Below are 17,499 nucleotides of genomic sequence, written 5' to 3'. Positions count from 1 at the left end.
ACATAACTTGTATATGAAAACAAATGGAAATAGGGCTTTAGCCAAAACTGCTGTGGTTTGAGATAAAGAAGATGGATTCTGTTGGTCTAAATAATTTGTGATCATGCTGTAATTGCTCTTGTCTACTGGTGAAACTATTGCAACAAAAGCTATTTATTTCATCCAATTTAAAAATGGAGTCCTTCCTAAACACAAGGTGTTGTATTACTTGAACAACCAAAGGACCAGATTGATAAGCAATACATTTAGCTAAAGTGACCAACCGCAGCAGGGTCTTTAAGAAAGTTATATTAATTCTTCGGATCCTCTCCCTTCCCCCTGCCTGCCACAGGGACTCCTTGTCATGTCCCTGGTCTGCTGACGATGACATGTATGGCTGTATATCCGAATCCGGGAGCGACATTGATTATTCATGCTGAGAGAGCACCCCCCGTGCTGACATGTGCCACGCTTACTGGAGCCTATTAATTGGCATGAGACTGAGGGGAGATGAGAGCGAGAGGAGAAGAGAGATACTGAAGTGGAAGTGGGTGAATGAGCAAGTGATTAAAGAGAGGTAGAATGAGTGGGGGGGACAGAGAGGGAATCTTTTGAAACTAGACAGCTAAGGAGATGGTTGAGGGGGCTGAAGCCTGAGAAACAGGATTGGGTTTTGCTTCTTCTGTTTTTTGCCAGCGCGTCACAGAACTGGAGAAAAAAAATTCTAAGCAGAAACGAAAGATCTGTCATCCTCTAGACTCTTCATCTCGTTCTGCACCCAGAAAACCGTAGTTTTTTTTCATCGTCCTCTACTCTGCTCCAGAGAATGACTATGTACTACCCAAGGCATGAATTTGGCTCCAAGGCCCCAACGGGCAATGGCGAGAGGGGCCCGGGCAAATTAACCAATCATCCCCGGGTGAACCTAAATCTCCAGGAGTCCCTTGCTCACCTGCACCCCCTTCAAAGACAGCATGCCATCGAACTGCACCAGCAAATGCAGCAGCAGCCTTACCAACCGCCGCAACAGCTGCCAGCCCACACGTCCCTGGCCACCTATACTTCCTGCACGCTCCCGGCCTCCTGCAAGGCTAGGAGCCGCTTCATCAACCTTCGGGACAGTGTCAAGAAGAGCCCCACTAAGAGCACAGCCAAATTCAATGGTTGCACCGCTGGGACCCTCAAGCCCAATGTGGGTCTCGGCCCCCAAGTGTCCCGGGTACCTTGGGTTCCGTTCTCATTTGAAAAGGTATGTCTTGCCTCCTTGCCCAGCCACTCTTAGTTTCTCAGTTTTTGCCTTATTACATTTGCAGAGTATATCTTGAACTTACTGGGTGTTTGAAGAAGGGACATGTCCCCCCACTTGTACTACTGTACTTTTTCATATTTTTGGTAAGACGTCTAGAATGTCTTAAAAGGCGTTGGCCAGCATTCCGTTCCGAGTGATTTAGATCATTTCTTAGATTTTTATCATTGCTTTGGATTAATATTGGCAAAGATCGGTCACTGATGTCTTTTTAGGTGTTTGAGGTGCCAGGGTAACAGAGACTGCATGGGGAATTTACTGTAAGGACAGTGTAATTTACAGTGCCCTAGGAATTGGGGCAACTGTACAAAGACATATTAGGTTATTTGAGCATGTTGAGCAGTGACTGTCTTTTTGAATGCTCCTATATGCTCTACTGTGACTTGTCTTGTACCATCATGGCAAGGTCAATGTTGGTATTTGCTAATTTATTAATAATCAATATAATTAGTAATGAAGAAGGCTTGAATACAAGTATATGAGCTGCAGTTTCATATCACTTTTCTGGCTATTCTTTCACAGCTTATCAGTCTTCTTAAATTGAAATGTAATCTCTGTTTGGTTATACTGCATGTTGTGATGTGGTGTTAGTTTGTATTCATTTGGAACAATTAAGCCCCATTGTTAGAGGATCCTGAAGAGCAGGTCCTGAAAGTAGGGCTTGCGGATCAATGTTGTCAATGCAGGCTAATTTTAGCTCTAGAGCTCAGGCGTTGTTTTCCAGTGGGTTCTTGCCTCAACAACGGCAGCAGAACAACAGCAATTAATTAAGCCTCTGTATCCCAACACTGCCGCACTTTCCTCGTTAAGCCAACAGCAGGCATTATGAAAGGAATCTCTTATATAATCAAGGTCATTGGGCTGACACCTAAATTCTTCTGGTATGGAACCGCAACTTAAACTTCCAGATGGATGATTGGATGATTTGCATCAACATTTGAGTTTGATGTCAGTATTATATTATTTCTTAATGGTTTACGGCAGATTGTATATTTGTGTGAGTGAGTCTTTTGAGGGAATTCTGCTTGTATAATTGTATATCACTTCGTCAGGTCTTATAAATATATTTATCTTGGTTTCAGTATAAAAATCTAACCATCCTTAAAATAGGTTACATTTTCCTTAATAAGCTAAAGTTGTATTAAGTAATACCACTTTGCTTTAGGAAATATGCCTTGAATATCAAGTAATTTGTCTTGTTCCATTGGCAGATTATTTCACTTATTTAAAGCAAATGTCTCCTCTAATATAGTTACAGTATTTTTTATAGGCATTTTTGGAGTGTACAGTATGTCATCCCATGATTGATTAAATAAATGAATACACTTGACTAAAATAAGTTGAGATGTATACCTTGTGAATCACTTCAGCAGATAAAGTGAATTATTTGTAAAGGTTTTTGAGTAATTTTGAGTAAATTGGGTCACAGCGGTGTTTATTGATTTACATTTGGATTGTCTTTGGTTGTTTTTGCTGATGGAAATTTAAAGGACGTGTATTGAGCCATAACACAAGGAAACCGCCTTGCCTTCTCTCTGAGAAATGGATTTGCCAGTTTCATTCAAACAGTTCATCTATATATGTAAATTTAGCTTTTTCTATAATAATCTAAGATTGTCTGTCCTTTAGTAGGAATTAAGGGACAGTTTGAACTTTGCTCTATGAAACCAACATGTGATTATTAGTATTATTTGTATCATCTACATTTAGCTCATTAAATGACTGAAACAATGAGCAGCTTGCAATGTAAGAGTGGTCTTTCCTAGCACCTGGCCCACCATCAGTCTAGGAAGCCCTCCGTGCGATGCCAGTTGGGGTGGTGAGGTGAAGAAGCATCACCAGCAGCCATTTGTAGTTAGTAAATCCATATATTTCCAAGTGGTTTGTTTGTGAATTACATATTGTAAAAAAAAATTATAATAATTGTTTCCTTATTTGTTTGTTGAACCTTTGTTGAACAGGCGATGATATCTCATTAAAAAAAAAATATGAAAAAATGCAAACAAAGTAATAATTTGTTAAAATATACTGGCCTCAATTAAAACCATTGGTTAATTATTATAACAGACTGAATACATTGGAAATACTTTTCGATAGGACCGTGTCAGTCTGACATGTCACTCCAGATGAGCCACCTAATAAATTCCTGCAAAACACACTGTTTACCCTTTACATAAACCATCTCTCAATAGGTTGGAGTCAAGAGGAGTTTATTTGCTGTACATTGGTGTCTTAATGTCTTCCACTCAATTTGCAGGTGATCTGCTTTAAGGTGCTGTGGAATATGAAGCTGGCTGGTCGAATACATCTGGTTCATCTGCAGAATCAGAAGAGTGGCATTTTTATAGACTACATAAGGGAGCTGTTGAGGGTGGTTGTTGAAAACACCCTCTAAAAAGAACATTGCCCCATGCTAAATAAACTTAGGTTTTTTTACTAGTCGAGAGAACAACGAAGCATTGCAAAAGAAATGATTATGCCATTCATTCATTCAACAACTCTACATTTTTAGGTTGAGTCACTGTATTTCATGCTTCAGGATTTTGTTTCCTTGAGGCTTGAAGTGATGATTTTGACCATATATTGGTAATTAGGGCCGTTTAGACATGCAAATAGCCATGCTCGTGCACGAGCACTGAGTCTGAAAACAAGTTATATTCAACAATAATCAGTTCCTTCCAGAGTGCGTAAAATGGATTTAGCCTTGTTAGATTCATCTCACTATCTGTGCTTACTTTCTTAATTCTGTTTGTAAGTAAACATTTCTGCGCAATATTGATGAATTAGCCCCCTGGAATTTCTAGTGTAAAACCAGTGTCAACATTTACTTCTGTGTTTATGCTTTCTCTGATGAGGTCAATGCAGGGGCACATTTCTTTTGAGAACAAAACATTTAGAGGTACTGCTTTTCTGTAAACACTACACTATCAACCTAATACATTTGCTCTGTTCCTACCTTGGATGATATCTAAAGCTATATTTGGAATCATGATCAAATCTGGCAACATAATTACATTTTCACAATGTCTGTCAGCAGGTTCTGTATTATACCTGTGACTTCACCTCTCGAAGCACTCCACACAAAGCAAGTGGGTTCAGGGTTAATATTCCATCTATCTTCATTTGGATATTTCAATATTTTCACTAAGCTCAAAAAGAGCATCTGTTGAAGCCAAGCCCCCCTGCTGTGCTTCATTGTCCCTTTGGGATTTAATTTGCAAGCTCGTGCACACATACAAACTCTCTCTCTCTCTCTCTCTCTCTCTCTCTCTCTCTCTCTCTCTCTCTCTCTCTCTCTCTCTCTCTCTCTCTCTCTCTCATACACACACACCACTCCATCTTTTTTATCCTCGATCCCACCTTGTGATCCCACACATTTCCTTTGCCTGCATGCTAAAAGCCACCTTCTCCCTTTGTAGTGCACGACCTTTGAACAGAGCCCTGGCCAGAAGCAGCGCACTGCGTAGGAAATGGGGTGCCATTTGGGATGTGTCCCATGGTGTTCATCTGTGTTGCACTGTTTGTCTGACCTCTGACCCAACCTCTGCTATTGTTTAGCAGACAGATGCCACCCCGCCTTCCTCCCCCATAATCCCTGTGATCCCAATGTCGCCCGTCCCAGCTGAGACCACTCCTGTCATCCCTCCTCCAACGTCACAGGTTTTTTTTTTTCCTACATTTTTTTTCACAAACACCGGTCATTTTATTTTGCTGCATTTGGTCATTTATTTTTTCACAACCCTGCTATTCAACTGTTTGGTTTGGGAGCTAGGAGATTAGAGCGGGAGAGAAAGATTGAGGGAAAAGTGCCATACCTTTTATTTTTTGACTCGCGTGCCAGTCAGGCAGAGAGACACAGATAGAGGGAGGGGGAGAGAGAGAACAAGAGAGAGAACGAGAGAGTGGGGGGAATAGAGAAGTGGTGAGAACCATTGAACACAAGCCGGGAGGACTTAATTTGATTTATTTAGCCTTCATGCATCAACGTTGCGTATTCTGCAGTGTAAAATGCCATGTACGTGTGCTACTCTACCCTAGTAATCTCTTCTAAAAGCCAGTCGCTCTTCTTTTTCCTCCCTCATTTGTTACTGTAGCAACATGAGGAGAGTAAGTTACTGATGCCTTCTCTTTCTGTATGGGGGGATATGGAGCGATAGACTGAATCTTTGTAGATATTTTATTAATGTACATTTTGTTGTGAATTTACAATCATAAGGAAAGTAAGTAAATTATGCTTTTTTCTGTAAGGTGTATATGAATCTTTATACTTTTTGTGAATGTTTATTTTATTTTATATATAGATAGAGAGAGAAAGCGCATATTAATCATCTGATGGTTTTGGGTTATCGGGAGACTTCCTAAGGTGTTTTCCCTTTGTCTTTTTAGGCAAACCCTCCCCCTGTCGTGGTCAATACAGACAGCTTGGACACACCTCCATATGTAAGTTCAACCTATCTTAATGCTATATCAATAATATTGTTCTATTTGTATAATCTTCATCACCATGGGATTCTTCTCAGTTGGATACTTCAAGTGTGAATTTGTCCTTGCCTATCTTTTGAATGTTACTTAATGCAGCTCCCCAAAATGCTGTGTTCTGTTACACTTTTCAGAGGTTACGGTTAATACTTTTCAAAAAAAGATTTTCATTAAATAAGGTGTTGATATTTGACAACTGCATTGCATACCAAAAAGGTCAACAAATTAAATTAAATACAATGCCTATAACACATCTGCTATAGATACATTATATATAAAATGTAGTGTGTGTGTGTGTGTGTGTGTGTGTGTGTGTGTGTGTGTGTGTGTGTGTGTGTGTGTGTGTGTGTGTGTGTGTGTGTGTGTGTGTGTGTGTGTGTGTGTGTGTGTGTGTGTGTGTGTGTGTGTGTGTGTGTGTGTGTGAGACATTAAGTTTGCTCCTTAAAACCAACATAATTACTGTTTGACAGCATCAGGGCAGTTGTACCCCTTGACCACATGTCACAAGTTGATTTAATTGTTAGTTTCCCTCAAGTCTGCCCAGAGGTCCTAGGTTTCAACTGCCAATTAAACGGGCCACTCATCATGGTCATTGACCCTTTCAAAATATGCTACAGTGAGTTTTAATTTTGTGGAGAGTCATCATAATTTAAGGGACGTAAACTTTTGTTCTTTTCAGTGATACAATTGTTCTTTTAAATGATGCCAAGGGGCAGTGTTAAAGAATAGGTAACCTTTAGCATAACCTAATGTAGCATGGATTTGTGGTCTTATGCACAGCAAACAGCCCAAAATTGTATCCTCATAACTACTGGTTTTCATTGAATTTACAGCAAACTTACAAATAAATGAATAATTAATTCACTGTTACAAATAGTACCCAACTAGATAGCTTCACCCTTTACTTTCGCAGTGACATGCAATGTCAGTGACTTTCAGCATGTAGCTAAATTCCTGCTTGCTAATTTATGGCTGCAATAGCAATTTGAGCAGTAAGTAAATGAACACTTTGGAAATATTGTAAATAAAACCTTTAACTAATTATCAAAATCTACAATGTGGAGAACAAGTATTTGATACACTGCCGATTTTGCAGGTTTTCCCACTTACAAAGCATGTAGAGGTCTGTACTTTTTATCATAGGTACTCTTCAACTGTGAGTGATGGAATAAAAAAATGTTTGCATTTTATTGCATGACATAAGTATTTGATACATCAGAAAAGCAGAACTTAATATTTGATACAGAAACCTTTGTTTGCAATTACAGAGATCATACGTTTCCTGTAGTTCTTGACCAGGTTTGCACACACTGCAGCAGGGATTTTGGCCCACTCCTCCATACAGACCTCCTCCAGATCCTTCAGGTTTCGGGGCTGTCGCTGGGAAATATGGACTTCCAGCTCCCTCCAAAGATTTTCTATTGGGTTCAGGTCTGGAGACTGGCTAGGCCACTCCAGGACCTTGAGATGCTTCTTACGGAGCCACTCCTTAGTTGCCCTGGCGGTGTGTTTCGGGTTGTTGTCATGCTGGAAGACCCAGCCACGACCCATCTTCAATGCTCTTACTGAGGGAATGAGGTTGTTGGCCGAGATCTCGCGATATATGGCCCCATCCATCCTCCCCTCTATATGGTGCAGTCATCCTGTCCCCTCTATTTATTTCTCATCAGACCACATTACTTTCTCCCATTCCTCCTCTGGATCATCCAGCTTGTCATTGGCAAACTTCAGACAGGCCTGGCTTGTGCCGGGGGACCTTGCGTGCGCTGCAGGATTTTAATCCTTGACGGCGTAGTGTGTTACTAATGGTTTACTTAGAGACTGTGGTCCCAGCTCTCTTCAGGTCATTGACCAGGTCCTGCCGTGTAGTTCTGGGCTGATCCCTCACCTTCCTCATGATCATTGATGCCCCACGAGTTGATATCTTGCATGGAGCCCCAGACCGAGGGAGATTGACCGTCATCTTGAACTTCTTCTATTTTCTAATAATTGTGCCAACAGTTGTTGCCTTCTCACCAAGCTGCTTGCCTATTGTCCTGTAGCCCATCCCAGCCTTGTGAAGGTCTACAATTTTAACCCGGATGTCCTTACACAGCTCTCTGGTCTTGGCCATTGTGGAGAGGTTGGAGTCTGTTTGATTGAGTGTGTGGACAGGTGTCTTTTCTACAGGTAACGAGTTCAAACAGGTGCAGTTAATACAGGTAATGAGTGGAGAACAGGAGGGCTTCTTAAAGAAAAACTAACAGGTCTGTGAGAACCAGAATTCTAACTGGTTGGTAGCTGATCAAATACTTATGTCATGCAATAAAATGCTAATTAATTATTTATTTGTACCTATGATAAAAATGACAGACCTCTACATGCTTGGTAAGTAGGAAAACCTGCAAAATCGGCAGTGAATCAAATACTTGTTCTCCCCACTGTATGTATTCATCTAAGCCAGCAAGTTAGTAATTTAGTCTAGCAGAACTTCATGGTTTATCAGAACAAATCACATCCAATGGTTAATAGTTCAAATGAGAAAGTTCCCGGAGCCAGGGAGAGGGAGAAGCAAGCTAGCTGGACCCGTGTAATTAAGTCCAGAAGGATGGGGTTGTTACCAACGTTTGTAAAAGGTGGAGATTAGAGTGTTGGAGATTAACTGTTCGGTTAAGAGGGCACTGTACCATTAAACTATGTGGCCACGGATTGATTCATAGATGTAGTGGTATTCAGTTTGTTCCACGGTTAAGTAGAATGGAATTGGGTGAATGAGTTACAAATAGTGTTATTTCTCGGTTTTCTCCCGTACCAATTTCAATATCCAGTCCAATTTTGACATAAGGCTTTGTCCTGTTGCAACAGCTCCTCAACAGGTGCAAGAGATTCTGTGATCGAGTGGTGCTGTCCAATGGACACCTCACCAAGCTATGTTTTTAACAAAGCCTTATTTGTCGTATGTATTGTCCTTTTGTTAGCACTAATAACATACTTCTAGTGAGAGCTTTGGGCCAAATTACTTAACCGCAGACTTGTGTGGTGTTTTTCCTCAGTAGCCAACTGTGAATGGCATTGCTTGTCGCTGTCCATGGTGCTAATATTCCTCCTAGCATCCCAGAGGCCTATTCAGTCTAATCAAGGCCACATTATAGTTCAGCCGTGGTAATGTACGTGTGGAACCACATGCTCCGATAAAAACAATGCGTTGCAAAATACATTTTATCAAGTGTGAAGCAAATTTGAATCAAAATGTGTTTCATCCCATTGAACTCCAGACAAAACTAGTGTTTTAACTAGTGAATAGGCACGCTGGTAACTTTAGTATTATAGGTCTTCTTCTGTAGGGTGTAATACACATTTACTATGAGGGTTAGTGAAGGAGTGCATGTCGACACACCACTTAACTCTGCCAGGTCACTCCAGACGGTTACATTGGAGTGTAGAGTGCAATGCTCGGAGGAACACAGGGATCCTTTGTTCAGTTATTTATAAACGCAACATGCATGCACATTATTTCAAACATGCTGTCTTTCCCGTTCAGTCCAGTCCATACGAACTAGGACAGTAACAAAGGTTTTTGCCTTTGTATTCCTGCACATTGGAGTTGATAGTATTATAGTAATTGTTTATTTGTTCTATTACCCATGGTCCCCTGATATGGTGGTATTGTTTATAGAAAGGACTGCAATTCCTACTGCATTTAGGGATGTTAACTATGAACCAAATTACAGCTGACGCTCTGCCGTCTCTCAAATGCTGACAGTCTGCATATGGTCATGGTTTGTATCAAATTCAGATGAAATGGTGTCGCTGTCCAAAACTTGTAAACGGCACTGTTCCGTATGTTGTGCGCTCCTTCCTCCACGTGAATATTTCAGCAGTTTAAAACAAGCAGCTATGCCATCCTGTTACATAATTTCACTAATTGAAATTCCTGATTGTGTTTAGATTTTAAACACTCAGATACAGAGTGAGTAGCTTTGGAGCACCAATTGCTGATAGGCCTACTGTCTTTCCCATTCCAGGGCATGAAAACACATTTCTTTCCAATTCATGAACACAGTAATGTTTGTTTGCCTTGTCTTCATTAGTGTTTTATGTGGAAAATATAAAAAAATAAGAAATCTCCTTGAATGGGTAGGTGTTTCCAAACATTTGACTGGCACCATGTGTTTCAGTTGGCCAGCTTTATAAATATGCTGTGTTTTCAGAACTTTGAGAGCATCTCACTTGGAACAGGAATGGAACAGCATCTCCTAATGGAATTGAATCTCAGAAAAAAAAAAATTGAGAATGTTTCACTTTAATTACAAATAAAATGACCCAGAGATGCCATTGGTAAAAATAAATCATATTTTGTTGTTGAACATAGCGAAACATTCAATCCAACAACTTTTGAATGCTTGTGGTATTTTATTTAATGTGAGAATCAATTGTTTCGGATAAAACAAACACTCTGCTATCACACTCCACAGCTGCTAATGCCATTCTTTTGCCCCCTTTATAGGTGAACGGGACCGAAGCGGATTATGAATATGAGGAGATCACGCTGGAAAGGGTAAGGCGTAGTGCCCCTTTTTCTTTCGGGACAGGTTGCAAACTTTGACCCATAGCTCTCATCCTGGTCAAAAGTAATGCACAAAATACAGAATAGTGTGCCATTTGGGAGGCAACACTAGCATTGGTTGGCATCTGCAAATTGCCTGATTATAATGCTCCTAGCTCATATGATTGAAGTGCTCTTTCGGGCTCTTTAAGTGACTCTTCCTGAAAACCGTTTTAAACAAGGCAGCGGTTGTGTCCCGAATGGAATATTACTTTGGCACAGGGCTTATGGTTTATTTGGAGCCTTGTGGTTGAAGTCATGGTGACAGCCGGTCATCCTCTGGTCTGACACTTAACAACAAGAAACACTGAAGGCAAAGTGAACTGAGGTTTTCAATTAAAGCAAAGGACTTAAGGTTTTGCGTGCGTGCGTGCGTGCGTGCGTGCGTGCGAGTGAGTGAAGCAGCTATCAAAGTAATGCTTTTTGAGCAGTCAGGCTCAAACTGTTGACGTGCTGTCTTTTTATACATCTGGGAAAAAGCCATTTTAACCGTGTGTTTGATTTGCGGGCTTAAGTAAAGCATTTGCAATGTCTCTTCAGTCCTCGTTTTACCTGATTTTTTTATTGTTTGCCTGGATCACTAGATTTGCAGGAGATTCTTGCAGACATGGCTGTATGTAGTGTTGAGTGTTGCCTCGTTTCAGACTTGGACTTTGAAGACACCTTTGGTGGCACGTCTTGGAAGGCCTGTATGGGTGTCTGAGCTGTGTGTTCATTCAAAATAATAGTTCTCATAAAAAAACTCAACTTTGATGCACCCAGTCTCTCTTTTTAACCGGATGTTAAAATGTTACCAGGTGTGCGCACTGATAGTGTCTGCTGTCGGTGTTAGTTTTGCGTGTGTGGTTTTAGCTACAGCTTTGCTAGATCTTTCATTGCTTACTACTTACTACTGAACATAAATCAGGAAGAGGCAAGACCAGAACCTGACTAATAATTACAGGTGGTCTTTGTCAAAAACACAGAGCATCTTGTCATGGCACACTTACTCAAGGAATAACACCCCAGATTGTACCAGTGTAGTCTGTGGTTGAGAATATGGTTGGGTCTGTTGTTTCTGCTTAGCCTATAAGCACGCTGGCCCTTAAAGGGTACTGTTATCCCATTTCACACATTCAACACACCCGCAACTCAGGTACGCAGGATCAATTCAGTCTCTATTCAGATTTTAATTTCTTTAGCGAGTTACAGTTCACTTCCTCTCCGTGCATTGATTGGAAATGGAGCGGTCTCCAAAACCATATGATCCAGCCTGAACCTTGCCCTCCCCTAAAATGCTCGCTCCGCTCTCTCTGGCTTGATAGAGCCCTCCTCCCGTGTCTGTGAGTGTCCCACTCTAGTCTGACACATTCCGGTCCAAGGCAGAGCCCCAAATGGAATCCTGCTCCTTACATAACCAAGACAAAGCAGCAGGAGGGTTCCATTATGGATTCAGACCAAGTTTCTGGCATTCTTCCCGTTCCGTTGCTTTGTTCACTCTTGCATTATGGAGCCGCATCTTAATCCTCCCAATGAGCCCCTGGTGATGTCTTTTTTCTTTTTTGTTGTTGTTGGTTATTTTCAACAAAAAAAAATTATCTTCTTTCCTGTGACCCAGTTCAGCTGTGCACTCTCAAGTGCATGTTATTATTAACACAGTGTAAATAAATAAAAAATGGTCTCCCTGCAAGCTGTCTCCCTGTCCCCCTGGTAGCCCCTATCATCTGCTCCCGCTGCTATTGTAAGGAGAACAACACCTCCTCTGGGCTCCTACTGGTTTGGTGTCTTATCATGTGATAATACTGCCACTTTGTCCTAGATGCTTGTTGGCTATTTGGAAAGCTTAGCCTAGTCCCAGAGCTTTTTTGGCCCATCTTACCAACTCTTATGGGCGTTGTAACAGTGGTGTGACAGTGACTTTAAAGCAAGATCATGTTACTAGTCTTTGGGACACACTATGGGGAATATAAATTATTTAAGATACTCACGTGGGATATATCATCCTCTAACCTGTGCTGCAGTAGCATTCTGCAATTCTTATTGTTGACATGGTTATCCGTAAATAATAAACTTTTCAAATGCCCAAAGATTGTGATCATTCAGGGAGTTGTGTTTTCCTTGGTTTTTCCAGGGGAACTCGGGGCTTGGTTTCAGTATCGCCGGCGGAACGGACAACCCTCACATCGGTGAAGATCCGAGCATCTTCATCACCAAGGTGATCCCCGGAGGGGCAGCCGCCCAGGACGGACGACTTCGGTGAGGAACCCACTTTTGTTGTTGGTTCTCTGCGCCTTGGCTGTGATTTATGTTAGAAGGGTTACGAAGGTTCTCCCACTGTCTCACGGCACCGTTGAGTAGGACAACTAGCTGGATCCTGTTAACCTTTGATGATTAAAATGTTCAGTTTGCAATTATTCTCTAAAATGGAAAACATAAACCCAGAGGAGTCTGGACTCCACACAGCCCCAGTGTCAGAGGAGTCTGGACTCCACACAGCCCCAGTGTCAGAGGAGTCTGGACTCCACACAGCCCCAGTGTCAGAGGAGTCTGGACTCCACACAGCCCCAGTGTCAGAGGAGTCTGGACTCCACACAGCCCCAGTGTCAGAGGAGTCTGGACTCCACACAGCCCCAGTGTCAGAGGAGTCTGGACTCCACAGAGAAAAGCAGAGTGTCAGAGGAGTCTGGACTCCACAGAGAAAAGCAGAGTGTCAGAGGAGTCTGGACTCCACAGAGAAAAGCAGAGTGTCAGAGGAGTCTGGACTCCACAGAGAAAAGCAGAGTGTCAGAGGAGTCTGGACTCCACAGAGAAAAGCAGAGTGTCAGAGGAGTCTGGACTCCACAGAGAAAAGCAGAGTGTCAGAGGAGTCTGGACTCCACAGAGAAAAGCAGAGTGTCAGAGGAGTCTGGACTCCACAGAGAAAAGCAGAGTGTCAGAGGAGTCTGGACTCCACAGAGAAAAGCAGAGTGTCAGAGGTCTTGGGTTTCTTCATCACCTCATCAATATTCCATATGACTCTGACAGGAGAACTTAATTCAGCTGTTGAGGAGCGTTGAGGTAAGCCAGGGTCACAATAGCGGAGGTGAGCCAGCGGGCCGTTCTCCATCGACCCGGGGGTTAAACATGGAACCCCCATGACGGTTCAGGTTGCCCAGGTCTGAGTTGACTCAAAGGGTTCACATTTCCGTCCCCTGGAATCAGTTCCAGAGTACACTGTGTTAACAACATGCATTTGGAAAGCTTAAGGGATGTGTTTGAGATATTTCCTGATCATTTTCATTGTGTTTATACATGCGTGCATGCAAATGTGTTCAGTTTTCATCTGACATCTAACATGACTATGCATTTATTTACAATCAGGCCTTGTGATTTTTTAAATAAATCATTATACTTCCATTGTATACGGACACAACGGGTGCAGAAATGATTGACTTTGCTGAGGGTGGAGTAGAGACCAATGGATTCGGTTCTGTAAGTCGTTCTGATGAACCAAATGATGAGAGTTTCCCAGCAAGCTACTCTAAAGTAAATTACTGGCAAAAAGAGTAATAAAAAGCTGTATTGCAATGTGTTGTTTACTTCAGTGGGTGACTGAGAAGTAGCGTATAGTATTATGGGTCACAATCTACCGTGTCACCTTGACTAATGTAACAGGAAGCTTATGGAATGAACACTAAACAGAACTGTATCGCCCAGCAGCTTCACCAAATGGCAGATTGTACTATCCTAGTTACCTACAGTATATTATCACTAGGATAGCAACCTAACACTACACCTAATGTCCTGTATGTTCGTATTAACATCTGGTTTAAGTGAGAGATGCTGTATGTTCTTAGTGGTAACATCTGGTTTAATCCCTGTGATATTGTGTATGCTGTTGGTAGTAACATCTGGTTTTCACTGTGATATGCAGTTTGTTGTTGGTAGTAACATCTGGTTTTCACTGTGATTTACAGTATGTTGTTGGTAGTAACATCTGGTTTTCACTGTGATACACTGTGTATTTTAAACATGTTTGAAGTTGTTGTGGCATTCACAAAGCACTTTGTATGTTCCCTGGGATTGAAAGTGGTTAAGTAAATTGGCTAAGTAAAACTGTAAACCATGTTTCTTATTAAGAGGAAACGAAAACTGTGGAATCAACTAGCATGGATGTGATTCAGTAAAGATGACTGACATTGTAACAAGATGATGGGACCCTATCCTGACTCCGCTCCCATTTTCCCCACGTTGCAGGGTCAACGATGTCATCCTGAGGGTGAACGAGGCGGATGTGAGGGACGTGACCCACAGCCGAGCGGTCGAGGCGCTTAAGGAAGCCGGGTCACTGGTGCGCCTCTACGTCCGCCGGAGGAAGCCCCTCTCGGAGAAACTTATGGAGATCAAGTTGGTGAAAGGCCCCAAAGGTACAAAACAAAATCCCCAGTGTTACATTTCACACTACACAAAGGATCTTTATAGTCCCAACCTACACAGTTTATTTCAAAGTTTTACGTTTTGTTAACCGGACCCATAGCTAACTCCCCATACAGTTACAACGCTCAAAGCTTTTGTAGGGGTTGACTCTAACGCTTCCACGATTGCCATGGGAAAATAAACTAAAGAGAAGGACTTGTGAAATGTGCTTTGTGTTGTTTTGTCCCAAATCATTTTGAAATGATCTTTGAAGACAACAATAATGTCATCTTTTTTGGGGGGCACAACAAAAACATCTGGGCTTTACAATTTTATTCCCTTTGTCTTTCTTGCTCGCACAATGACATCCCCAACGCTCCCTTTCCGCGTGTGCTGTTAGCATACACTGTAAATACAGTACATTCCTATAAATATTCCTATACGCCTACATGGGTTTGACAATGGAAAGATGTGTGTGAAGAAAAGGTCCCTGAACCTGCTGTAAAGTACGGTGGTGGATCTTGGTTACTGAAAACAAAGCTACTAGTCATTTGTTATTGCCTGGGAGTATGTATAATTTGAGTAATCTGTTATTTTGGTTGATTCCCCATGATCATTAATGCTGTACAATATCTTCCACGCGTTGGAAATTTAGAATAGGACTCATTACCTATGTTTGTTTTATATGGCTGTTTTTCCTAACTTTTATAAAGGGTGCCAATCATTTTGAAGGTGACTGAATTTGAGTTTCATAAATTATTAATACACACAGTGCTTTCAGATAAAGATACATATGCATTTATATGGATTCCACCAAAGATGGATTTTGCTAACAAAAATCTGAAACACCACCTCTAGTTAAGAATCAAAACATTTGGTACAGTTATATATAACAGTATATTTGTGTGTTCTTTTTAATTACAATTGAAACAATGTTTAAAAAGACTGTTGGATTACTATGTTTTTCTATGAGTTAATTATTGGTTTTCTGCTGTGCTGTTCTTTTGGTAGACCTATGCTTTGTATTAAAACAAATACACTAACTTCAGAAAAATACAATTAACAGGTTTAAAAGTCTTAAAAGGTCTTCTGATAAATGTTTACAAAATAATTTAGTATTAGGTATTCCAATGTGCATTCTACTGTCCGCTACAGCTTGGTGCAGTACCATTAACAATATTTGTCTTAAAATATATTGATTTGACATGATTTACAACCCCATTTCCAAAAACTTTGGGAAGCTGCGTAAAATGCAAATAAAAACAGAATGATGTGCAAATCATTTCATCAACATTAAAATGAAAATGGTAAAAAGACAACTTATCTAATGTTGAAACTGAGAAATGTTATTGTTTCTTGAAAAATATATACCCATTTTGAATTTGATGCCAGCAACACGTTTCAAAAAAGTGTTTTTCCATTCTTGCTTCATATAGGATTTTATACTTTGTCATATTTTCTGTTTCATAATGCGTCATGTTTTCAATGGGTGACAGGTCTGGATTTCAGGCAGGCCGGTTTAGCACCCAGACTCTTTTGCTACAGAGCCATGCTGTTGTGATAAGTGGAGAATGTGATTTGGTGCTGTCATGCTGAAATAATAATATCTTAATATCTCACCCGGCACAGCCAGAAGAGGACTGGTCACCCCTCTGAGCCTGGGTCCTCTCTAGGTTTCTTCCTAAAATTTGGCCTTCTTAGGGAGTTTTTCCTAGCCACTGAAATTCAACACTGCTTTTGTTTGCTCCTTGGGGTTTGAGGCCAGGTGTCTCTGTAAAGCACTTTGTGACATCTGCTGTCACAAAGTGACAAAAAAGGGCTTTATAAATAAATTTGATTGTTTGAAATAAAGTTGATTGAAATAAGCAAGGCCTTCCCTGAAAAATACTTTGTCTGGATGGCGGCATGTTGCTCCAAATCCTGTATATATTGTTCAGCATTAATCGTGCCTTCACAGATGTGCAAGTCTTACATGCCATGTGCTCTAATGCACCCCTATACCATTACTGATGTTGACTTTTGAACTGTTCACAGATAACAAGCCGGATGGTCCCTCTCCTTTTTAGTCTGGAGGACCTGGGGTTCATGATTCCCAAAACATTTTCTAATTTTGATTAGGCCTGTAACAATTATTTCATGATTGTCTAACCGCATTTTTTGATGTGATCGCTGTTTAAGCATTTTTTTTAACGCGATGTGTCAGAGCATGGTCACACTTTCGTTTGCATCTATCAAACACATCTGAATCTTTTAATTCTGTTATGTACCGTAGATCATGAGATCCCCAAACTCTGAGTTCATGTTGCATACTGTTATTCTTACATTATTTGCTCACGCATTCGTTCAGAGTGGTGAACCCCTCATCTTTACTTCTGAAAGACCCATCCTCTCTGGAATGATCGTTTAATACCCAATCATGTCACTGACCTTTTGCCAATTGACCTAATGTGTGGTATTCCACCAGGTTTTTTCTTGCATTGCACAGCTTTTCCAGTCTTTTGTTGCCCCTGTCCCAGCTTTTTTGACATGTGTTGCTGGCATCAAATTCAAAGTGGGCATATATTTTTCTAGGAATTATAACATTTTTCAGTTTCAAAAATGTAAATGTTGTCTTGGTACTATTTTTTTATTGAATATCGGGCTCAACTGTTTTGCACATCTTTGCATTCTGTTTTTATTTCTGTTTTACACAGCGTCCCAACTTTTTTGCAAACAGGGTTGTAGAAAGGCACCAACCTGTCTATATAAGTTTCCACACAAAAAACAAACCATGAAG

At 41.0% G+C, this 17,499-nt stretch overlaps 1 protein-coding gene across 31 annotated transcripts in view; it reads left to right on the top strand.

The window, feature by feature from the left end:
- dlg1l (discs, large (Drosophila) homolog 1, like) overlaps nt 1-17,499 on the top strand; it is a 102,259-nt gene that overhangs the window by 52,626 nt on the left and 32,134 nt on the right. For 17 of the 31 annotated variants that reach the window (XR_002196414.3, XR_004575601.1, XM_010892057.5 and 14 more), the window contains 5 exons: nt 4,844-4,945; nt 5,672-5,725; nt 10,251-10,301; nt 12,460-12,584; nt 14,565-14,734. Coding sequence is in view for 29 of the 31 variants with exons in the window: in XM_010892057.5 (XP_010890359.1) it covers nt 4,844-4,945; nt 5,672-5,725; nt 10,251-10,301; nt 12,460-12,584; nt 14,565-14,734 (502 nt within the window). In the remaining 2 variants the exon portion in view is untranslated. Of the gene's footprint in view, nt 1-220; nt 1,229-4,843; nt 4,946-5,139; nt 5,301-5,328; nt 5,393-5,671; nt 5,726-10,250; nt 10,302-12,459; nt 12,585-14,564; nt 14,735-17,499 lie in introns of those variants that run through there. The other 14 variants (XM_010892096.5, XM_010892079.5, XM_029116218.2 and 11 more) reach the window with 6 other exon arrangements.

The sequence above is a fragment of the Esox lucius genome, chromosome 3 (assembly GCF_011004845.1).
Source record: "Esox lucius isolate fEsoLuc1 chromosome 3, fEsoLuc1.pri, whole genome shotgun sequence".
NCBI classification, from domain to species: domain Eukaryota; kingdom Metazoa; phylum Chordata; class Actinopteri; order Esociformes; family Esocidae; genus Esox; species Esox lucius.
Note: the sequence above shows the minus strand (reverse complement) of the source record. Positions and strands in the feature narration are given on the sequence as shown.